The sequence below is a fragment of the Mytilus galloprovincialis genome, chromosome 4 (assembly GCF_965363235.1).
Source record: "Mytilus galloprovincialis chromosome 4, xbMytGall1.hap1.1, whole genome shotgun sequence".
Lineage (NCBI taxonomy): Eukaryota > Metazoa > Mollusca > Bivalvia > Mytilida > Mytilidae > Mytilus > Mytilus galloprovincialis.
In genome coordinates, this window is record NC_134841.1 from 31,571,011 (window position 1) to 31,597,786 (window position 26,776).

At 30.5% G+C, this 26,776-nt stretch overlaps 1 protein-coding gene across 1 annotated transcript; it reads right to left on the reverse strand.

Annotated features, from left to right (window-relative positions):
• Positions 1-18,595: 18,595 nt before the first annotated feature.
• Positions 18,596-23,634, reverse strand: LOC143070553 (fatty acid-binding protein, adipocyte-like). The gene is made up of 4 exons (XM_076244801.1): positions 23,484-23,634; positions 21,494-21,672; positions 20,351-20,452; positions 18,596-18,715 (listed from the first exon to the last, which is right to left on the reverse strand). Exons 1-4 carry the CDS (start codon positions 23,551-23,553, stop codon positions 18,665-18,667), a joined length of 402 nt encoding a protein of 133 aa, XP_076100916.1. The 5' UTR covers positions 23,554-23,634; the 3' UTR covers positions 18,596-18,664.
• Between the last annotated feature and the right edge of the window lie 3,142 nt (positions 23,635-26,776).

A 26,776-nucleotide genomic window follows, 5' to 3' on the forward strand; every position in this document is an offset into this window, starting at 1 on the left:
GAAATTTAAAACTTATACGTGTAGATGAATTGGCGGTGTCATTGCAATAACCGAAAAAGACAAATGTAGAAACACGTAAATCTTTATTTGAGTTACGGGCTTCTCAAAATGAAAAAAAAAACTTGAGTTGGCGAGAAATTACTTTTCATTATTCGTTTGTTTTTATACTAACAGATTATTTTGTTTTTGGTGATGGACTATTAAATCAATTTTTACAATCCCCATTATGTATTTTCAATTCAGCGAGAAAAACATTGTCAAAAAAACATCTTGTCTTATCCAAAAAATAAAAAGCTCAAATACATAAAACGATGTAAAAAATGGTGGAATAAACCAAAATATATCATGAAGATAATTATGAAATGTCGACTGCATTTTTCGTAAATAGTCCAAAAGGTTGCAGGGAATTTTTTAAAATACAAATATGATTAACACGTTGGGGTCTTCTTGTTTATTATGAATGCAAATATGAAAATATCATTTGTTTCCAGCATACGAGTTCGATGATTCTATTTGCATTCAAAGTAGGAGATATTATCGTATTTTAAAATAGAACGTGTAAATCTAAAATTTTAAAGTTTGACCTTTTATTACATGCTCCTTAATTTGCATTTGAAAATGTGCAAACAGGCAGCATACAATATTTAGTCATTTCAGATTAACATAGACTATATGTGTATCTATGGCTTTTAAAACCCTTTTTCTATTTCTAAGAAAACATATTTGAGAAAAAATGAAAATTAATGATGATTTTGAATTTGGTGGATATTGTGTTGACATTCCATATTGTACATGTAAAAAGAATATAACAAGGAAGAAATGTAGCTGCTTACTTTTATCATTAGGAATATGGAGCATGATTGCCATTTATAACTAATAAGTCTTAATGCATTTGCAATGCCATTGCAATAACCGAAAACGACGAATGTACAAACACGTTAACCTTTATCGAGGGTCGTAAAGGGTTATTTTCGTGCAACATGTTTTGCCATTTTTTTTTCACGTGCAGTCGTGAAAAAGGATCGTTATTCACCGTGTTTCGTGAAATCGGTAAAAATATCAATGTGCAAGAGATTTTAAATTGTTCGTTCATCGTGAAACTGCAATCTTATTTTGCGTTCTTCCGTGCAGATACACCCCGCCCCTTCACGCCCCACTTTATTACGGGCTTCTCAAAATGAAAAAAAATTGAGTTGGCGAAAAATCATTTTTCGTTATTCGTCTGTTTCTATACGAACAGATTATTTTGTTTTTTGTGATGGACTATTAGATCATTTTTACAATCTCTATTATGTATACAATTATTTTCAATTCTGCGAGAAAAACATTTTCAAAAAACATTTTGTCTTATCTCAGGCATCCTTGTCTTACCTTAGCCGAATTTTGCACACCTTTTTAGAACGTTGGGTCCTCTTTAACTTTGAACTTGTTTTGGCCTTTGAATAATTTTAATCTGAGCGTCACAGATGAGTCTTATGTAGACGAAACTCGCACTTGGCGTATCAAATTATAAGCCTGGTACTTTTTATAACTATTTTTTAAATATGCAATGATACTTATGATTAAAGTTTATGATGTCTCAATAAAGGCGACAGTAGTATACCGCTGTTCAAAACTCGAAAATCGATGGACAAAAAATAAAATCGGGGTAACAAACTAAAACTGAGGGAAACTCATGTGTTTAACATCATGGAGAAACATATTGAAAATCATTTTTAAGTTTTACAGACGCTATCAAGAATTTGTTGACCGTAATAGAATATTCGTTTCACAGATGATAGCAGATGTGTTTTCTAATGTCGTCACAACTATCCAGTCCCCTATTCACGAGACGACCTTCCGAATTATACTTGTCATCCTGTTTCTACTAACATGAGAAATACGACGGGTGCCACATATGGAGCTGGATGGGCTTACTCTTTCGAGACATCTTAGATCATCCCCATATTTGGTTGGGTTTATATTGCTCAGTCTTTAGTTTTAGATGTTGTGCTTTGTGTACTATTGTTAGTCTGTTGGTAGTTTCCTTTTTCATCCATGTTTTTGTCAGTTTGTTTTCAACTTATGAGTTTAATTGCCCCTATGGTATCTTTCGCCTGTTATATATTGTCAATTTGATCTGAAATGGCAGGACATTATATCCTGATATTTATTGAAGTTATTGATGAAGTACAGCAAACCTTTATTCAGTTTTAAGTTTAGATACATGCAATATAAATTAAAAAAACCTTGTGTATCTCGTCTTTTAATGCAAATTGTGTGTCTGAATCTAAAAAACAAACTGACCTTTAAAGTTATAAAGGTTATTCCTTGATTAACGGGAAGACACTAATGTTTTTTTATGAGTTTTCTGTCATCATTATTAAATATGTGTACAGTTAAAAATTTTCGTTTCCGGGATTTTTTAACTCTTTCAAGATTAGTAGGCCACTCGTTAGATTGTATAGATTCTGTATATATATTTTAACATTGCTAAACGTCATGCTTTTCTATGGCTGTTAAAGATAACTTAAATATAAACCAAAGCCTGATCATGAAAAATGTTACTGAAAGAGAAATAAATATTTTAGAAAGATACAAAGTATTCGTACAGCTCAATTCAGCAGACTTAATTTCATAACATATTATAACATCAACTTGAAGAACTTTAACAAATATTCAAGAAATAAACGGGAGATACCAACAATATATTCTAACTCGTTAGTCAAAGGCAGACAAACGAAAAACGTCATCACATAAAACATAAATCGGCAAGAGACAACTACAAAATTAATCCAAATTCTCATTAAAAAAAACAGAATGGTAAAAAAAATCCTGTTCCCAATGTCACATTCAAAATCTCTAGATTCAGTATATTGCTGAAAATAACTTTCCATCGTTTTTCATTTTAAGAATGAACGAACAATTAATCCTCCATAAGATCATGGTAAAAGTCAAAATTTTAACACATAAATATTCAACTATTTAAATCAATTATCCTGGTTAATTTTTCAGTATCAATGCAAAAACTTGAATTTCATCGTTAAAAACGAAGAAATTTTGTATAGTTCAATCAAGATAAAAAAAATATATCAAAGCATGCAGACATCACTACAATGAGTCATGAACTGTAAGATATACTGGTGATTTATTGAAGTTGTAAGAGGTCTGACAAGATTATGCTTGAAGCTGAAAAAAAACATTTTTAGACCTTCTCTACATATATTTAGATATTCAATTCTTTATTACTTTAAGCACATTATGCTTATCAGTGCAATAAATACAAATACATTTCTATAACACAACATGTCATAATACATCAGAGAAGCAAATAAATATCAAGTATTGACCAATAACAGTTCGGTCCTATGATTAAGTGCATTAAACAAGAATTTACACAAATTACGCAATTTTTTTACATTTTCAGTGCTCAGAAGTTGCACTAATTTAAACGACGATGTAAGAAGATGTAGTATGAGTGCCAAAATGACAACTTTCCATCCTAGTCAAAATTTGTAAAAAGTAAGCATTAAAGATCAAAATACGGCCTTCAACACGGAGTCTGATCAACATCCTGTTTACAAAATTACAAAAATTAAATATCATGGAGATCAAGAAGACATATGCTATTACATAACGTTATTGTAAACACGGTATTCATTCATATTTCCACTTTGAATGAAAATATTTAATCAGAGGTGTTACATTTTTGTTTCATTATCTCCATTATTTCCGTCCCCAAATCACACAAAACAGATTAACCTTAACTGAAGATTATTTGTTGTTGTCATTAATAACAACATACAAACGCTTCCATTTCAAACACTGTCCATCCTATATTTATTATGGTGTAGTTTTTAAGGCAATTCAAAATTTTATGTGCGACTTTTTTTTTAAGATTCACTCTTAATAACTATTGATAATGTTAAACTTGGACAGACCTGGATGTAGAGTTGTCTCAATGTCACTCATACCACATTTTCCTATATCTATGAACTAGTTATACAGAACAACGGTCATAACTTGTGTTTGAAAACAAGCTTCATTTGTTAGTTCAATTTGCCTTAGCGTTTGATAATGTCAATTTTTATGGACTCCTCTTAATGAATTTTGCCTCGGGGTTAGTTATTTTTGTTTTACTTTTTCAACTAGTTTTCATATACTTTTAATAGATTTCTTTGGGTCATTTCTTAATTTTTTATATACCTTGTCATTCGCATTCCTGTTCAAGTGATTCTTACAATTTGTTCTATAATTTAGATTTTATTCCCCTTTTTCTTGTCTTTGATAGGGTTCAGCGCCCAAAAAGAGGTTTAATAACATCTATATTATCTTCATGGGACTATACAATAATATCTCCGATCTATCAAGAGTTTTTTTTTTTTTTTCAACTGTAATTTAATATATTTTTATCGCAATATTGATTAAAGTGGCTGCGGTAAAGCTTTTTTTTCTAGAATTTTTTCCCTTCTCTAATATATTCAATAAACGTTTATTTTTGTTTAAATAACTTTGTCAAATGCAACTAATTCATTCTCTTGTTGGGGGATCCATGCATACCAAGAGACAATTGTTATAAAGTTCTTCGTTAGGTATAAAAGTATTCTTTTATGTCTTTGAATATTTTCAATGTTTAATGTTTAGCCTATTTTGATATAAAAACAAGTCTTTTTGGGGTTTTATTATATTCTTGTCTTTCAATTTTGCTGTGTGCTTTGTCGGTAGATTATCTTTATGCTATTTTGTTTTTTTCTGTTTTGACAAGGGTATTTGCTTTTAAAGTGATTAGAATTATACACAATATTAGCTGCTGTATCCCAACTAATGATATGTTTACCTAGTATATCTGTTTGTGTTGCTCATTTTGTTGTCAATATAATTGGATTCAATGTGACTGTCAGACAATAAAGTATCTTCACTATTGGAGGTATTGTAAATTCAGAAAAAAATACTAGATTTATATAAAGGATGTTCGATATGTATGTCAAATTCGAGGAATAAGTCTTAAAATGAGATGGAGGAAGCCGTGTCTGTTGTTTCTTTAATTTCTAGTTCTTGGGAATATATTATATAGGTACAGAGCCACGCAATATTGAATCAAAGAAGCAATAAAAAGCATAACGACAAAGCACATATAAGAAAAATGAAAGCATTAAATTATACAAAAATTAGCATAGAACGATAACACAATGACGAGATATATGGAAGTTACAGATTACATTCATATCTAGATATAAGAAGATAAGGTAAAAGTTCTTATGAGACAAAACTCAACCAAGTCACAATTGGTAAAAGTAAAACAGTATAGGCCAAAGTAAGGTCTTTAACTCGGAGCATTACAAGTGAGAGGTTTATCGCAGCTATAACACCATATTTAATAAATCAGTTGCTACATTAGGAAATGTCTGTCCGAAGTTAGGAATATGACAGTTGTTTGATAGTTTTTGGTAGTTTTAATTTGTTAGAACAGTTGCTTTATTTGCTTTAAATTATTAAATAGGATATAGTTTCGTAGTAATACTTTGACAATACACACATGCTACTTTATAAGAATTTTCTATTTAAATTTTCAATTTGCAACATCATGTTTACAAAATTACAAAGAAACCAAAAGAAGACATATGCTATTACATAATGCTATCGTAAACACGGTATTCATTCATATTTCCACTTTGAATTAAAATGAAATTTTAAAGAATCAGAGGTGTTAATTTTTTGTTTCATTATCTCCATCCCAAAATCACACAAAACAGATCAACCTTTACAGAAGATGTTTTGTTGTTGTCATTAATTACTACATACTAACGCTTCTTCATCAGACATTGTCCATTCTATGTTTCATCGAGTGTAGTTTTAAATGCAATTCAAAATCAAATGTGTGACTAGTTTTTCCAATTTGATTAACATTAAGATTCACTCTTAATAACTTCTGATAATGTTAAAAGGACTGACTTTGATGAAGAGTTGTCTCATTGACTCTTATACCACATCTACTTATATCTATGAACTAATTATAAAGAACAACAGCCATAACTTAGGTTTGAACAAAAGCTACAGTTGTTAGTTGAATTTGCCTTAGCTTTTGATGATGTCAAATTTTATGGACTGCTCTTTATGAATTGACCCTTGAATTTGTTAACTTTCTTTTACTTTTTCAACTAGTTTTCATATACTTTAAAAAGGTGACTTTGGGTCATTTCTTAATATTTGTTTTACCTTGTCATGCGCAAGCAATCCTGTTGAAATGATTTTTACAAATTGTTCTATAATTGTTATTTTATTCCACTTTTTCATTTTTGCTAGGGGTTGAAAGCCAACAAATAGGTATGCAATCACCTATGTAATCTTAAAGGGGCTAAACAATTATATCTCCAATCTATATTTTTTTGTTCTACTTTTCCAACAGTTATTTAAAACATTATAGAAAATTAGTGCTTAAAGTGGCATAAAACATCAAACAATCAATCAATGTAAAACATTACGTATATAATACGCTGGATACAATATTGTATTTAAATTTTATTGCAACTCTGATAAATGATTTGTCCCAAATCATGATTGTAATAGACATTTTTAAATTTTAATGTTTTGAATATTTATGCAGCTATATATTTTATTTTTCAATTCAATAAACGCCATTTGCATGAGCAAATTAAACCATAAAAGCACAAAATTAAATGAAATTGCATTTGATAAATGCCGAATAAAGATGTTCTTATCTTTAGGATTGAAGGGTACCAAGACCTTGTTGTAAATATTCAATATCAACTCCACAAATTTTACACGATGGTCTTGAAGTATAAATTCTGGGTACTGACCATGTTCATTATCTTAAAAACGTGTTATATTATTCTTTTTCTCACAACTATTACTTTTAATGTTTAGTCTGTTTATGATGATATCCATTATAGGCGACTTTATATTTACTTAGTCTTCATTGTGTTATTGATCTAAGATAATTTTTGTATTCTTGTCTTTCATGTTTGCTAATATGTTTTTTGTGTTTCTTTTGTACATATGCCGTGACTGTGTACTTATACATCATTCTCATTGTATTGATGTTCTATGATATTTTTGTATTTTTGTCTTTCATTTGTGCAAATGTGCTTTGTCTTTATGCCTTTTTGTGTTTATTCGATACAAATGACGTGGCTCTGTACATATACATCCTATTATTGTGTTATTTTTATATGATTTTTTTGTATTCTTGTCTTTCATTTGTGCAAATGTGCTTTGTCTATATTCCTATTTAGGTTTATTTGATACAAATGACGTGGCTCTGTACATATACATCCTAGCATTGTGTTAATGTTCTATGATATTTTTGTATTATTGTCTTTCATCTGTGCAAATGTGCTTTGTCTATATTCCATTTTGTGTTTATTTGATACAAATGACGTGGCTCTGTACTTATCAATCCAGTCATAATGTTAGTATACATTTTTTAAGTAAAAATATCAAATTGCAAAATTTACTCCAAAACATTTCAACTGTTCATCGTAACTTCCAATTTATGAATATACATAGTTATCGAATATTGTTTTTCACCATTGATTTATACTTTGACAAAAGTCTATTATAAAGACTGAATATTAATGTTTACATTTTAAAATGTAGACATATATTTCTATTTTGAATAGAAATAGAACTTTATCAACTAAAGGTGATGTTTGTTTTTCACATGTATTTTCACACAAACAGATTTACATTTGCAGTAGTTGTTTGTTGTTATTCATTACAATATACTAACAGTTTCGCCCGACAATGCAAATTGCCTTTCTATGCTTTATATTGAAGCAGCTTTTTATCTTTTGTAACATTTAATTCAAATCTAAATTTTCAATCAGAAAAATAATTTGAGTGAATTGTGAAAAAACTTGAAACAATGACATGTAGAACAATCAAAACTTATCAAAATCGGACTACAGGAAATATAAAAGTATATATTTATTAAATGAAAGTATAATGTTCAATAACACGACTATGCCCTTCAGACCAAACTATATCGATAAATTAACAACATAGTACCTTATGTCTATATCGAAATGCAAAATAATTATAAAGGGAAATATACTTTCTGAATTAAGTTTATTATTTAAAACGAATACCATATATAGATATAAGAAGATATGGTATGTGCCTATGAGACAACTCTCCATCTAAGTCACAATTAGTAGAAGAAAATCATGGTGGTTTTGAAAATTTGGCGCCTTTAAATAAACGCAACAGTAGTATACCGCTGTTCGAAATTCATAAATCGATTGAAAAAAAAATCCGGGTTACAAACTAAAACTTAGGGAAACGCATCAAATATAAGAGGAGAACTACGACACAACAGAAACACAACATTAAAATGTTACAAACACAGAAACGAAATATAATATAACAATGACCATTTTCCTGACTTGGTACAGGACATTTTAAGAAAAAAATGGTGGGTTGAACCTGGTTTTGTGGCATGCAAAACTTCCCGCTTTTATGGCACAACAAAAACTGGTTATAGTAATGAACATCCTCATAAGTTAGAACAATATAAATATCAGTTTTAAAAAGGGTTGACTTAACACATCGGTCCTGAGCCTAAACGAAATCAGATCTTCAAGACACAAAGTACCGTTCTTAGATTTTCCACTTCTTCCTTATTTCTAAATTTTGTTCGTCTCTTTAAAGTATGGTTTTAAAACAAATATCACAAATGTTTTAATGTTGATAACAAATGGGTCTATGTACGCATTTCAATGCCTGGCTGTGATTTTGATTATGAAATAAAACTCCTACTCCTACTTCTATTAAAAAAATGACAATTATACCAAATTTTATTACTTTGTATATATGATTATCAGATAAAAAGAAAAGTTGATTTCCAGATTCAGAATATTACAGCTCATACAACCAATCTCAACCAACAACAATTGAAAAGCTGTTTGAAAAAAAAAATATCCAAAAAATTTTCCTTACAACAATAGTACCATGGGCTACAAAATTGTTGTTTTGGGGTAAAATTCGGCATATTTTGTTCAAAATGAGACCTAAAATACAAAAGTCTTCATCGAAAAATTAGTATGCTGAAGTTTCTCATTGGCAATATCCTTGTTAAATTTGTAGGTAGAATTTTCAAGCAGGTAGTCGGCATTACTTTGGGAATTGTTTTTTTACCTCTTCTAGTTGATTTTTCTTTTAAAAAATTAACGAGTCGGAGTTTCTTCAGACACTTGTAGGGACATGAACATTAACGAAACTTTATCATGTAGATTTAACAGTGTTGTTTTCATTTTGATTACAATTGTATCTATCTTTATTCTTTGCGTTCTCTATCGAGAAAATGTATACTTAATACTGTATGTACTATTAACTAAGCCAAAAAAATGTTGCAGATTTTAGAGTGACTACAACAAGTTTTGTTTCCGTCCCTGTTAGATTTCTTTGTATGTATGTATGAATTTTTTTATCAGATGTGTAGTATGTCTCTGGTGTATGTGCACTTAGTTTTAGCTGTTTAATTCCAATTAATGTCATATTAACGTATTATGTCTATTTTGGTTGCTTACCTATATTTATCAATATAATTTGAAAATAACTATTAACAGTTGTCATACAGGTTGGAGGTTGAGCTAAGGTTTTTAATCTGTTTTTATCCACCATTTTCTTTGGAAATACAAATTCAGGAATATTATACTAGTAGTTCTTTTCCATTCGTTCATTTGGTTGATATAGTCTATTGTTTTATTTTGTCATATGTTTTACGGACTTTCCCTGGTTTGATTTACAGTTTGGTATTAGTTAATACTTTTTTACCGACTTAATTAGCAGGAATTACTCTTTCCACAGTGTTTCAACATACTTCTTGGAAAAAAAACCCGACTTAAACCGAATCTAAAGTTTTACTGTCATTATCACCAATTGGCTTAACTGATACTATATAGTGTGTCTGTGTCTCACTCAACTAGTGATAACTAGCTGTATTGACAGTTGTTGACAGATTGTAGTAAACAGTAAGTTTAACGGACTTAAATAATTGTAATAGTAAACTGAAAACTCTGTACATAACACATTTTAATAGCTGTATGCAAGCTTCCAACACCTTTAATCGCATTGATTGGAACATTGACAAAATAAAATTAGATCGAGCAAAATGATGTATTTGAAACATTCGTATGTTTGAACAGTTGAAACTCTCTGATTATTTTCAACTTAATTTTGCCAATATAAGAAAAATTTATGTTGTTTATAAATCATGAAATGAAATCCACTCATTACTTATCAAATACCAAAAAAGACTAGATTGAACTGCTATTTATTATGTTAACATTTCAACATTTATCGAACCTATTATTTATTTCTTTAGAAATTCATATTGTAGATACATATTACATTAACATTCCCTTCAAATCGCATGTTATCTTTATGAAATTACATGAAATGATATTAATATATTTCTCAAAAAAATCTATTCTTCATTATATATTCGTTTTCAACATTTTTCGAACTTCAATGGGCTATTGTGTTAGCATATTTATAAACGCATGTCAAATACCTTTATATGGCCAAAAAGAAATTAAAATAAGATATAACTTCTATTAAGAGTTTTATTATTTGGTGTTATAAGAAACAAACAAAATTAAATATATTTTCTGCGGCGCCTGCATGATACGTGCTTAATTCTCACATTGAGAAGGTGTAAATAGATATTTTGATAACTTCTTTAGACTCATCATTACATCAAAAGAGAATCAAATTATTTTGGGTACATTACAGTTAATTATTAACCAACCGTCATCGTTTAGCTTTTAGAATAGGCTAACTTGCTTGTACATTTAAATATGGATAATTGAATTTAGATTATTTCAGAGTTTGAATAAACAGATTGATTGTTGTTGAAAACCATTGAAAAGTATAATTTGAGTTGATATATTTAATTTGTGTACTCATCTTAATAACATTTTTAATAGCTTTGAAAATGGCTCATTGTGTTGTAACTATTTAAACGAACAAGCAAAGCTTTTTCATGAAAATAATACGATATGTACAACTAATATCTAAAATGTGAAATAAAGCTAGAACTTGTATAAATGGTAAACGGGATAACTGTTATTTACAACATTTTTTGTTGCTGAACCGCCGCTTGTAATGTACGATATTAATGTAATCATAAGATTTTTATCAGCTTAACTGTCTTCGTTTAGAAGTTTAGACCATTTGAAACTACATAATGTGGGGACATTGTAAGGCAATTGTCAATTGTCAATCATAAAAAAAAATTATTGCCATAGTAAAAAAACCTACCATTTATACCATTATTCTTCATTCTTAATTTTAAAACAGATCAAAGGAATAAATGTAACTTGGTTGCACATACATGTTTAATGTAGATACAAATATTTGTTTAACACTTAAAATCACACCAAATAGATTCAAACAAACAGATCTCTTGCACTGATATCATCAATTATCATCAAGAAATCAGAGCTATGCATATGGGAGATATATTATATTAGATGATTTACCTGACAATACTTTTAATTGTTGATTTTTTTTCACAAATAATACACGATGAAGTATAGATTCTGGATAATGATGTTGTCAACCATCTTAATAACGTATTATGGTTTCTTTTTTGTCTTTCTGAATATTATTTTTACTGTTAAGTCTGGTTGTTTTTGTATATCCATTTGACGTGGCTTTACTTAAACATCCCGTCATTGTGTTATTGTGTTATTGTGCTATAGTAGTATTTTGTATTCTAGTCTTTCATTTTTGCTAATGTGCCTTATCGTTATGCTTTTTCGTGGTTTTTTTCTGTTTGTTATATATTTCTTTGTTATAAAAGTGATTAAGATTATAACACTGAACACAATTTTATACATTTTATTGTGTCTTTTTGTTATGTACACATACCGTTGTCGAAGAAAAAGAGACAATACCATGGTTTAAAGAAAAGAACAAAAAGTCTGCAAAACGATACCCAGAAGACTAAATACTGTAACACGGGAAACACTAAGGTTATTTCATGTGCTCTGCTGTAGTAACCGGATTCTTCTTTGCTCGTTGCACCAGTCGTGTCGCTCGATGCACATACATGTTGGTTAATAAGTCCTACTAGTCGGTGTCAAATTCAAAGAAAAAGGACAGAGGTGTATTGTCGACAGATGGAATATGTCCGTGGTCATCTATAAAACAAATATGTGTGTTTAGCAGTCAATACAATGGTTCACCCATATTTGTTAGTAGGAGTCGTGTTGCGTTTGTCTCATTCTTTAAGACATTTATGAAAGTAATACTGTGGATTTATTATTATTCGTTGGATACCAATTTTCGTTGGTTTCTTTGGTAGAGGTGAACTACGAATTTAAATGTTCAACGAATAACATTTTTCAATAGGATCTGTATACAGTGATTGGCAAAACCACGAAAACAAATATCCACGAAAATGCTCGTTTTCAGCAATCCACGAAAATTGATACCCACGAAAATAAATGTACCACAGTAATATATAAAATATCTGCAAAAACATATATACGAAGTCGAAAGATGTAACCAGCAATCTCAGTAATCTATGAGGAAGATAAAAGTCAAGGAAACAAAAATTGAGTACTTGTATTGTATTACTTAAACTTCAACAAGGTTTCGTAGATACTGAACATAAAATAAAAGTTTTTTATCTGCTAATCCGGACGTCAATTATTTTTACTTTAATATCATACGGTACAATTTCATATAAAAAGAACGACATGGAAATTGATTTATCGGTTAATGTAACATTCATGATGTGGAAATACATACATTGAAATAATATTTATAAGAATGATTGTTTAAAGCTTGTTTATGTTTTATAAAGTTCTACCAGTAAGAATTGCTGTGTTCAGCAGTCTACAAAACTGATCAACCAAAGCTGTTTATTGACAATCAAGTTGCAACTGCTTTAACTTTTTTTGGTGTGTCTTGTTTGTATCGATTATGTGGTTTTTCATCAACTCGTCCAAATAAAGGGGTAATGCAGGAAAAAAACTGAAATCGACACTGCAGAAGATCAACGGTCACGCTCATGAACTTGGCTGGCGGATATAAAGTGTCTATGTTTCAACCTAATAGAGACATGGTTTTCCTATGAGGAACTTTAAAATACCAGCAAAGTATTCTGATCTGCAAATAAACAGATCAAGTGTAATTCCATATCGGGATATGAAGAGTGCGTTTGGATTCGCGGGACCTTAAAGCATGAATAGAAGGTGATGTCTACCAAGTCTTAAATGATATTCATATATTGAACGATAAGACTTATGAAGTTATTTATGTAAGAGGATCAGAGAAAGAGACATCTACCAATTATAATTTAAGATAGGAACCCTAATAGTTGCCAGACAACTTAACCAATTTGAATATGAGTAAACCGCTTGGTATAACTAGTGGAGCAATAACTGATACATGTTTTGGAGCAACAGCATTGACGGTAGTTGCTGGTAATAATGTGTCTTAAATGATAGTTATATTTTGAATGATGATAATATTTTATGAATTTGTTTATGTAATAGGACTAGAGAAAGAGATATCCTCCAATTATTAATAATAGTAACCCTTGAAATTGACAGAAAATTTAACTGATTTGAATATGATCAAATCGACTTGTATACCTATGAGTATTGGATAAACAATTGCAGTTCTTTTTTCGGAGCAACTTAGTGGATGGTCGCTGTTGTTGAGAATTAGTTTTAGGACAATTGTTTTTCTATATGGGTGTTTTTATTGTGTTTTGTAGTTTCGTCTTTTTCCCTTGGTCATTGGTTTTGTCCGTCTTCTTTCTTTGAATTATGATTTTTAATTACCTATTGATATCTTCTTATTTTTAAAAGCACTGTTAGATGGGTTTTTTTTTTGTCATTTAAGCGTAACTGAAAAAAAATGAAAGACAAATAACTTTATTTGAATAAAACATTTTAAATATGATAAATATACCGAAAAACAATGGATAAACATATAATGATTTAAGGTATAAAGACATATAAGAGCTATAAACACTGGAAAAGAATGGAAACAACTGCAGGTACGACCACCAACAAAGAGTAACATCTGATTTATTTAATGTAAGCTATAAAGTCCCCCAGATGATAACATGCGATACAGTTTAAAAGAAAAAAACATATATGCAAATGAAACGCTATCGGTTTGGTTTGTATAAGGGTCATGCAAATTTGGAGCTTGGCATATTCCTTTGACTAAATGAAAATGAAAAAATGAAAGACTGTTTTTCATCTGCTCTCTTTGTATCTTTTTGATTATTTATTTGTCTAATATATCTCATATCTTTAACTTTTCAAACATTGATTTTGTCTCGAGTTCACGTGATGAATGATGTTCGAGAAACATGTGTTTTGCACTGAAATCATGATATACACTTTTGCGTACAACTGTGTCGGTATTACTGCTCTAAAAATATAGCATACGTTTATACGTTCCATAAGCTAATTGGTCGGTTTTTAGTGTGTTTTTTGTGAATTAAAATTATATTTATTGTCTGACTATTTCCATTACCTAAAATGTATTAATTTTTGATAACTGAAGGTTACAACTTTGTAACGGTGTTTGCTGCTCGGTCTATGTCTTTTTGATTTGTATGCTTATTACATTTTTAATATATTTGGATTCACAATCGTTGTAATTGACCATTTGGGAGAGACAATATTTCAAGGGCAGGTATTTGACAACTGGAAGTAATATCATGCCATTAATTAATTTCATTATTAAAACAACGCTTGTGATAATTAGAAACAACTATTGAACTAACAATTCTTTAACTTTTTAAATATGTGATAATAAACACCTCAACAAAAACAAAAGTTATAGATCAACCTGCGTTTGTCTCATGTTGACGACATTTATTAATCAACCTAAAAAGCAAAAAGGTAAAATCTTTCATATGGGAATTTAAAAAATAGAAATGTTAATGACACAAAGGGTAAGAATTATAACCCAATATAAGAAAAGATTGTCATTTTGATGTCTCCAGATATTATCTAAAACCTTAAAAATAAACAGATGAAAATATCTATTACTACTCTTAAGTAAAATGACGGTTAAGACCAAATAAAAAGGGTTATCACTTTGCAATAACATTTACGATACCAATTACTGCGCCAGAAGCTAATTTCTACCAATAGTTGTTCCCTGAATTTCATTGTTATCTAGCATGCATTGATATTTGTTAAAGTGCAGGTTATTTTATAGTGGTGTACAAGATAATTCCCTATTCAATAGTCGAAAGGTTTAAATATTTCTTCAGTCCTGTAAACCTGCCCAGTTCACCTCTGAATATACACACACCTAGGTGAAGACTATTCCAAATAAAGGCAACAGTAGTATACCGCTTTTCGAAATTCATAAATAGATTGAGAAAAACAGATCCGCGTTGCAAACTAAATCTGAGGGAAACACGTCAAATATAAGAGGAGAACTACGACACAACAGAAACTTAACATTAAAATGTAAACACACACAGAAACAAACAATGGCCATTTCCCTGACTTGATATAGTTCATTTTAAGAAAACAAAATGGTTATTTTATTATATACTTATATTAAAACTAATGTACAAGATTCACTTGCTTAATTAGTTTTAAATGTTGTTCTTTGTTCATTTGAATTTTCGAATGTCGTTCTTATTTTTACAGCTATCAATGTTGTCTATCTTTTGTCATGAGACAAGTTTCAATTCAAAATTTAACACTTAGTCAAGTTTTGGGATTCAAACAATCACATTACCGATGGGTTACAAATTTGGTATCAATCCGTTATGGTGTTATGCCTTATTACTTTATACAGATTATCAACGTATTTCACAAGAGTAACATAACGGGTGGCATAAGAGAAGCAGTGAATACTCATTACGGAGCTCATGAAATTACAACCAAGGTTTTGTTTCTCAGAAATTAGTTGTAATTGTTTTGTTTTGCAACTGTTATTTGTTATTTGGAGTTTTTCTTTTCTTGTCAGTCTGTTTTTTAACTTCCTTTTGGTATCTCTGGGTTCTCTCTTTCCATCTCTGACAATGTTTGCTTAATTTTTCATGTCTTTGGTGTGACTTTGATTTTTGATACCGTCGGCTTTATTAACTTTTTTACAGAGAATTTCTGATTTCGTAATAAAATTAATATAACGGTACCAATTTTCTTGCACCAGATGCGCATTTCGACAATACATGTCTCTTCAGTGATTCTCGTGGCCAAAATATTTGAAATCCAAAGCTTATATTAAAGATGAAGAGCTATAATCCAAAAGGTCCAAAAAGTATAGCCAAATCCGTGAGAGGAATAAGGGAGATACATTCCTTAATTTATAATAATTTCTATCATTTTGTAACAGCAAATTTTAATAACACACAAAATCCGTATTTTCATGCCAGTACCGAAGTACTGGCTACTGTGCTGATGATACCCTCGGGGACTAATAGTCCACCAGCAGAGGCATCGACCCAGTGGTAGTAATAAAATTAACGGTACCAATTTTCTTGCACCAGTTTCACATTTCGACAATACATGTCTCTTCAGTGATGCTCGTGGCCAAAATATTTGAAATCCAAAGCTTATATAAAAAATGAAGAGCTATAATCCAAAAGGTCCAAAAAGTATAGCCAAATCCGTGAAAGGAATCAGAGCTTTGCATGAGGGAGATATATATCATTCTATTAATCAATTTCATTATAAAAACAACACTGGTCACAATTAGAAACAAATGTGTGACTAACAATACTTTATAATATATGTCATTGTAAACACTTCACCAAAACAAAGATTTCAGATACCACCTGCTTTATTTCATTTGGAATACGTTAATTAAACAATAAAATTAACAACTCATCATATATACCAGGATTGACATTATGAATTTGTGCCAGACGTACGTCCTCAAAAGAAAATCAGTGACGCTCGAATCAGAAAAAAATAAAAAGGCCAAAAAAAAACATTGAGGACCAAAACTTCCTAAAAGTTTTTCCAGATACAGCTAAAGCATGTCAAAAAGACATCAGGTTAAATCTAGGAAATGGGAAATTAAGAAATAAACAGATTAACGAAACAAAGGCTTGAAGAGTGTAAATCTTAGAAAAGATCATCTTTACCGTCTTGCCGTTTCCTGATTGTATCTGTAAATCACAAAATAAACAGATGAAAATATCTGTTAGTAATAAAACTTATATAGAAGTGTTATCGCTTATCAAAAACTCCAAATTTAGTCAATCAAACCCACAAAAAGACAAGATAGAGCAGGGATTCATGTACTAGTAACCGTACAAAGGCAGTGATAATGTTTCAATTGACAGGGGAAAAAAAACACAATCAATATCTTTCATACTTTTCACCACGAATGTCACCTACATCATTAGACTATTGACCGGGTTTGTAATAACATGAGCAACACGACGGGTGCCACATGTGAGCAAGATCTGCTTACCCTTCCGGAGCACCTGAGATCAACCCCAGTTTTGGTGGGGTTTGTGTTGCTTAGTCTTTTGTTTTCTATGTTGTGTCTTTTGAACTATTATTTGTCTGTTTATCTTTTATACTGACAATATTCCTGTTGTATGAAATCTAGTTGCTCCTTGTAAAATAAAAAAGATAGAAAGATATTTATTTATTACTTCTATTAATCAATTATAGGTCTTTTCTGTGCTTTTTTCGAATTTCAACCAACAATAAAGAACTGGTACTTCTTTCACTGCATTGGATACATACATTGCACACGTGTCCTTACACACAATTTTCTTGCCTTTTCACTTCATATAGCTTATCAACAAATTGTATGAGAGTAATTCGACAAGTTTCACATTTGGAGCAGGATCTGTTTAACATTTCAGAGTACCGACAATTATCCCTGGGTATTTTGTATGGTTTGTGTTACTCAGTCTTTAGTATTTTGTGTTGTCTATTGTATACTATCATTTGTCCATTTGTCTTTTGATCGTTTTGTTTTCTTACCATGGCATTGTCAAATTCGTTTTGGAATCATTAGCTTGAATATCCTTTGGTATCTTTCGTATCTATTTTTTGTTAATTACCTAACGGTTATGTCTGCTCTTTTTATGTCTATTTGTATATGGTTTTAATATGCTTGCTTCACAAATTAGTCATTTAGCATGTCTGATGAAAGTTTTCATAGAGTCACGTATCTTGCACCCGTAAGTCATTTCATAAAATCATAAAAGTCATTATTAATTAACGCTTGTGATAATTAGAACCAAAGGTGTGACTAACAATGTTTTTAATATGTGATAAAAGAGGGACGAAAGATACCAGAGGGACAGTCAAACTAATAAATCGAAAATAAACTGACAACGCCATGGCTAAAAATTAAAGAGACAAACAGACAAAAAATAGTTCACATGACACAACATAGAAAACTAAAGAATAAGCAACACGAACCCCACCAAAAACTCGGAGTGATCTCAGGTGCACCGGAAGGGTAAGCAGATCCTGCTCCAAAAGTGGCACTTCTCGTGTTGCTTATGTTATAAAAAATCCGGTTAATAGTCTAATTCAGTAGGTCACATTCATGAATCGGAAGACACTTCACCACCTCACCAAAACAAAATTTTCAGAACCATCTGCATCTTACAACAATCAAAATGACAAAAGGTTTAAATTTATGAATTAAATTCATCAAAAACACAGCTAAACGACACAGAGGATTGCAATAGTTCTTAAATCTTTGAATATATAATCTTTGCCGTCTTTCCATTTCCAGATATTATCTGTAAATTACAAAATAATCAATGTGAGATGAAAATATCTTACAAAGCGTAATGTTTCCTTGTACAGAAAAAAATAAATAACAAAAATACTGAATTAGCGGTTTTTACAACCTTTAAACTTTTTTTTTTTTATAAACAGCCATTATTTCACCACCGAAATACTACATGTAAAAAGGCTTTTGATAGTAATCTTTTGGTGCCTGTTAAAACGTTAAAACCCGCTTCATTCGTTTGCACCTGTCGTTAGTCAGGAACTTAATGTTTGGGGGCTGTCGTTTGTTGATGAGGTTCATTAGTGTTTCTGGTTTCTTGTTTTAATATAGATTATACCGTTGGTTTTCCTGTTTGAATGGTTTTACATTAGTCACTATTGTGGCCCTTTATTGCTTGCTGTTCGGTGTGAGCAAAGAGTTTGTGTTGAAGGCTGGACTTTGACCTATAATGGTTTACTTTTATAAATTGGACTTGTTAATAATAATGAATCATGAAAATGAAGACACAAGTCAAGAAACGTCTTCAATCTGTTTTTGCACGTAATTTGTGCATGATTTTGTGACAAAGGTCAAAGTTGTTTGACATATTCACCAGCTTCAACATTTGTTTGAGAAAACAAGAATATATACTAAAACGTGTTTTCTTTACTTTGATTTTAAAACTCTAGGTGAATGTGCTCATATAAGCAATTTTTTTTTAAATGTAATTTGTGACCATTGTCATTAGGGTGAATTGTCGGTTACAAATGCATCAAAAGTATATATCTTGGGTAACTTCTATGCCTACAAAATAAAATTTCGTAAGGTAAGGGGATAGATGCATTAAATAGGATTAAAAAATATAGGTCAACGAGGTTATATCAAGTTGCAGGTTGTGAGAAGTTGACATATCTTGTAAGCCTTATACAAGAGACAATGCATTAATAAACAGATAGACATCATATTGAATGAAGAATTATCAAATTAAGTATCTTAAATATCTTTCTATAAGCTTTTTTAGAAAATGTAAAGAAAGAGTGTGTCGACAAACAGTTTCCTTTCCTTACTACCTTTAGTCGGTTATTTTTTTATCTACGCTTCTATTTATTTTCAAAACTATGTCTACAACAGTAAATCTTGTTTACCTAGACTATGGCAACTTGAATTAGTTTTAGAAATTCCCTCTGAAAAAATACAAGGGATTCATATCTCGTCTCGTTTACAAATTATACAACTGAGTCCACTATAAAGGATCTTCGGTTGTCATGTTTTGGATTTTTTGTCAGATTTTCAGAATCATCTGGTTTTGTTCATTTGAATGACTTAAAACATTTTGCCCACTAACCCCCAATTTTCTTTTTATAAATCTTTCTCATGTATAATAATAAGCCATCTGTGAAATTCTTATAACATCTTTGTTCGTTTTTTAAAGTTTTTGAGAAATTAAATATGTCAATGATAAAGCTATGAAAAATCAATAGAGAAAATGTTCCCGCCAAAATTGTAATGGCTAATACGTCAAATACAAGCACACGGACCTATATACTTGTTTGCTCTTTTGAATTCTTTACTAATCCCCTATCAATACTGTTATGAAAAGCTTGTTATTTTGAAACGGAGTATAGCTAATTTCATAAAATACGTAGTGACAGTACATACTTACGGTTACTAATTGGTTTCCTATTACTTCTCGAGTAACTGTGGCTTCCTGGTTGTCATATTTCTGTACTTCTATTAGTTTGTTACCGTCTAAATTATAGCGAACCTGTTTGAAAGAAATGGAATACATCTTTGTAGTTTTTTTTTCGATTTATGAGTTTGACTGTCCCTCTGGTATCTTTCGTTCCTCTTTTATAAAAAAGCATCACCTATGTTCAGATATCCTTTATCGATTAAAAAGATGAAAACTATGGAATAAAATGAAAAAATCACCTTTATTCCAAAAAGAGCAGACCTTATACATTACAAGAATCTCCTCCTAAGCGTGAAACAATCGTTGTGCAATTCCCCTTACAGTCAACCATAACCATGTTGAAAAGGACACAATCGTTGACTACATTGATACATAAAGATCTCTCAGACTGCAAACCTTGGCGAAAGGCAGTGGAGACAAATATAAATCGTATCGGTTTATAATTCGTGGTGATGACCATACAGCTAATATTATGTCAGTATTTCTTACTCAAAACTCTGTTGGTGCAGTTTTTGAAAAAGTAGCAAACATATGTTGAAGTGTTTCATTCGGTTTATGTTTCTTACCCGGATTTAGTTTCTCTCTATGGACTTATGACTTTTGAACAGTGGTATATTACTGTTGCTTAAATTACCATGATCAGACACGATCGTAAAGTATTAATTGGGATATGTTAACGACATACGATTTGGGCAAATGGTATTTAACTGCTGAAAAGAACACAAGGGAAGGATCAATATATGAAACAGTTTCGGCAGTATCCCTAACCTCAATAGTTCACACGGATTTATGATATGCAAGCATACTGGTATGTTGTATATTAAATGACAGGATATCATCAATAATGGTGAAGACGTTCTAAGTTGCAAAACTTGTGTGTCTAATCCTATTGTTGATGTTCTTTGACAATACAAATATGTTTAAACTAAACTATCATCAATATGTCTAAGTGAAATCGAAGTCACTTTTGTTTGATTTTATTTCATTGTGTCTCTTTGAAAGTTTTGTATTAATTTTGCTCTTAAAGATATTTTTTTTTTAGTCAGGCAGTAAGAGTGTAAAGTTGATGTGCAGTTTTAATAGATTTCTCTAATCAATTGACAGAGATTATACCATAATCTTTTTGCCGTCCATTGATGAACTTGGGAATTCAACTCCTAACTTGAAAGTGACCTCTGTACTTAAATGTCCTACTATCGTTTTGACTCTGTACTCGTTAGCATTCACATTTATCTCTTGTGTTGGTTTGATAAGTCCTTCCTTAGTCTTTGATCTCATCTCACTATCAACACCTGCTTGCAATGAAAAGTAATTCTAATTATACCTCTTTAATTAAGGATGACGATGACAAATGTGAACAACAATGTTACATAATTATGTTTTTCACAATAACTCAAAATAAATATTTCTTTTGACTTTAACATTTGATTAGGGACTTTCCGTTTTGAATTTTCCTCTTTTTGGTATTTTTTTTATTTAACTTTTCTTTTCACAAATCTTTGTTTTAAACGGATTTTTTCGTTTGAGGTTTATCAAGACTATTTATCTATCTTTGACTGGAACTTATCTGTTTTGAAATATATATATTCAAAATCGTTAAAATCATGAATTTGGTTTTAATTACAGATATTTAGTAAATACATTTCTTTTTTAATATACATAGATTCTTCTTCTGCATTGAGTGTGATACGATATATCTACTTTCAAGACATTTAAAAAGTCAAAATTCAGAAGTAAAATAACAACAATACCGAACTCCAAGGACATTTCAAAACAGAAATTCGCTTATCAAAATGCAAAATCAAAACCTCATATACATCAAACGAATGGAAAACAACTGCCGTATTTCTGACTAGGTGCAGTTTAAAACGAAGATTAGTCATTATTTTTAAATATTTAAAGTTGAACTGTCAAGAGGTGAAAAATAATGTATCGCACGAGATGGGGTAGTGTGATCTTTTGTCCATAGATTCTTTGACGCTACAGAAGCATATTAGGTCGCGTTTTTGTGTCTGAGGAAAGACGTGGAATTAATTGTCAGAGTTTTATTTTACCATTGAAGAACTGATTTCAAGCAGACAACAACATGTGATAACACAATAGTGACTGCTGTATCCCTATTTTTGACATTTTTACCTATTATGTCTGATTGGTTTGTTCACACATCGTTGTCAATATAATGTAATTTGATGTGACTGTCATACAAGTGAGAGATTACGCTAGCTTTGAGACAAAGTTAAATACACCATTTTCTACATAAGAAAATGCCTTTACCAAGTCAGGAATATGACAGTTTCTATCCATTCGTTTAATGTGTTTGAGCTTTTAATTTTGCAATTTGGTACTTTCCTTTTTAACATTCCTTGGAGTTCAGTAGTTTTGTGATTTTAATTTTGGTAATAAGAAGCAAAAACCAGCAAGTAAGGGGAAGTACAAAATGAATATCAATTGGAATTAACAATTATGATTTTTTTATAAGTGTCAGGCCTGTTGCTCTTTGCTCATACGTATTCTTTTATGTTTCATCTTACAAACAACATGAACAAAAGTGTTTAACTTATAACAAAAACATGCATTCAATGACTAATTAGTATTTTGATTTTTAAATAACATTTCTGATAATGAATCATATATCTTTTATCTTATCTTATAGAACTACGAAAGGGGCGTTTAACAGCCGGTGTACCAATAAGAATATCTCACACGGTCAGTATTTTAGGCTGCTATTACTTCAATGTTGGAACCTAAGTTGTACGCCAGATAGGTCATATAATCCTTTTTCATTTATGGTTTTGATGTGTGATTTCAAATGTATTTTCACTTTACCTTATTACACTTGGATAATATGTACTATTGTGTTTTAAATGTTAGAGATAGGACGATCGTAATTACGCCTGTGTGTGATATCAATTTCAGACAATCAGAAAATCCACGACTAGGAGACACAATGTATTCTGAGTCTTTTTTCAGTCTAGGAGCTGATAATAAAGTCGTTCTTTCTTTTTTAAATTAATTTCGTAATTATGTTTAGCACAAAAAACACATCATAAACCATAAAACAAACTACCCCCTTCCTGCCTTCGAAAGACAACTGTGTACTCACCAAAAGCCATAAATAATTCATCTAAGTTCTCTTCTGAAACAACTTTCCATTTTCCTTGAAATTGAGACATATCTTACTCCTATAATAAATTGTTAACTGAAAATACCGTGTATTTCATGGGGCTTCCGGTGATATGATCAAATACGTTTTATATAGGTCTACCGATAGTACAATGACAGCACCTGCTTTTTATCAAATTTAGATTATTGTATAGCGTCTCATTTCGTTTGACCAGACAATAACTGACAAATATGAAAGACAGAAGATATCAAATTGATATTTCAGCTAATAGATCTGGTGCACTTTTTAACAGTGATCGGCTATCATATAAACATTATACAGTTTCGTGCAATACAAACAAATGAATAAACCTTCATGCTTTAATATAGTTAAAGCATAGCATACCTGATTTCTAAACTTCCCCAGAACCTATCCGTGACATAGGTTATAAATAAATGACGTTCAGACATTAGAATTAATCATAGAACTAATTGTGTTGGGAAGGTTATAATTTAAAGGACTCCAAGAGAAGAGACATACAAATGTATCATGGGACTATCTATAACGGTGAGATTTTAATGAAAGAAACATCCGAAATAGACACATAACAATGTGTCATACTTATACATCTTCGGATTTCAAATGTTTGGCTTTGTACCTCAAATGATGAAGGTAAATCCAGAAAAGCACTTCGGACGCATGTAATTATTAAACGTGTTGTTTTCCATTTTTTATATGGCGGTTTAGTTCAAATGTAAGTTAAGTCCAGGGCAAAGATAAATATCTATCATAGACCTAAATGTAATATTAAGGTTATAATGTAAGCTTAAGAGAATTCGGATTAGAAACGTGTGCATGCATAATAGAATTTTCAATGATAGCGAGGTTCTAATGTAAGAGACGGTCTAAGTATAGACGTAAGAATATATCATAGAACTATGTATGACGGTAAGATTTTAATGTAACAGTTATTCAGAGCAGAGACTTAAGAAATTATTATGGAACTATGTATGACGGTGGGGTTTAAATGTAAGCAAAGTCCGGAGTAGATACCTAAAGATGTATCATAGAAATACAAATGTATCTATGACAAGGAGATTTAGATATAAGATTACGTCCAGAGTAGTAATGTATTTTATTACTCTACATATGTCAGGAAGGTTTAATTGCAAGGGACATCCCTGGAGCAAAGACATAAGAATGTATCATAGAACTAGCTATGATGGGGAGGTTTTAATGCAAAGGATGTGCGGAGTAGACCAAGAATGATGTATTAATGAAATATCTATGATACGGAGGTTTTAGTGTAAAAAGCGTCCGGTGTATAGACATACAAACGTATCATAGAACTAGGACGGAAATGTTTTTAATGCAAAAGGCGTCCGGAGAAAAGAATGAGAAATGTATCATATAATTATCTATGACGGGGTATTGTTAGAAACGTCCGGAATAGAGATATAACAAGTAAAACTGCGAGCTACTGCTCACTGGTGATACCTCCGCCGAAATATTTCGGTAAATAGAGGTTTCCCGATTTGCTACGTATCAGGTACGGTTGGTACCGTTGATGCTGTTTTGGAGATATCATTTAATGCATAAGATTGTTGTATTCATCATGATAAAAAAAGTTAATCTTTTATTTAATTCCGATTTCACTGCTTCTAGAACACTTTGTTCGTGATTTTATACAAAAATATTTATTTTCTGCACAAGAAAATGAATCAAATAGTCCTTAGTGGAACTGAGTTGCCTCGATCTTTAGATTCTAAATATAGATTTGCGTTTCTGTTTGTTTGGTTTTGATATTTTTTGTGTATATTTATAAAAAAAAAAATAGAATAATGAATGTCTTCTAATACTTAAATAGAATTTGGAATAATTAGAAATTATTTATTAATAATATCCTACTGGTGTCGTTATAACTAGTATACGTTAAACTGGCAAAATTGTGTTCAAAATTGTGTTGAATTCTCATTAAAATGATTAAGTTAAATTAAATTAACTTATATTTCGATCATTGCAGCAAACTTTTTCTTAAACGCAACACATATTAAGAAAATATCGATCCATCTTTTTCCTTATATTTTGTCACTGAACTTTCTTGGGTGGATGTTCCTCAAACTGTCATTAAATTATTTTAAAAGAAATATTTGCTGGTTATATTACTTTGGAATTGGAATGATTATAAATTTTATGACACTAACGAACACCATTTCTTGAGTCGAAATATTTATCATTACGATATTATTCATCTCGTTTATTATTATATCATTAAATAATGTTATAACATTAATATTGTTATGATATTGTAATTATTGTATTTATTTATGTTGGCCTAATTTGTGTTGTATGGCCTGATAGTTGTTTACAAAATAATCTTATAACTGTGCAGTTTAGAAATCACTGGAACAATCACAGAATGATTGGAACTTTCCATTTGACTTACATAATGATTCCAGAATAATCATAATAAAAGATGCGTTATATAAACTTCTACATTTTACTAGAAACTTCCGTTGTAACTTTCTAGGACGTTCCATTATAGAGTGTTCTAGAATTTTCCGTGACAATTATATATATACAGACACTCAAGTTAAACTCTCAGACTTAGATTTGGACTTAGACATCGATAGACATTAATATTCATAGCATTTGGATTGACATTTTTATTCTGCAAACAACATCATACTGGATTGTGACCGTAATATTCAGATTGGATTCCGAAAGATATCCGGATACAGATAAAGATAAAAGATTGGACTCATATTTTGACAGTTAAGTTGACAGTAATATTTGTGTAATACTTCTTGTAAACTTTTGTATAATAAATATTGTTAAATTTTAGTATTGATTTGTGTCTTTTGTTGGCTACAATTTAAAGGTAATTTCTGGCCGTAACAGAAATTGGGGGCTCGTCCGGGAGAACGAAAATATCTTATTCAAAATTTATTCAATATTTTTATTATAACTAGTCAACAAAATTCTACAAAATGGCATTTGATGCCGGTAAATTTTTGAAAACGCCAGACCTGGAGACTTTTGATAATTTAAAGAAAGAGGAATTAGTGTTGCTTGCTAAACATCTGAAATTAGATTTTAAAGTATCTATGAGAAAACAAATTATAAAAAATTTGGTAATAGATAAATTAGTTGACTCAGAAATTTTAGGTGAAGAGGCTCTTGAACTTAAGGTGGAAACTGTTGACGCTATCAAATTAAAACAGCTTGCATTAGAACATGAACTTAAATTAAAAGAACTGGAAATGAAGGAAAGGTTGGAGATGGAGAAAATA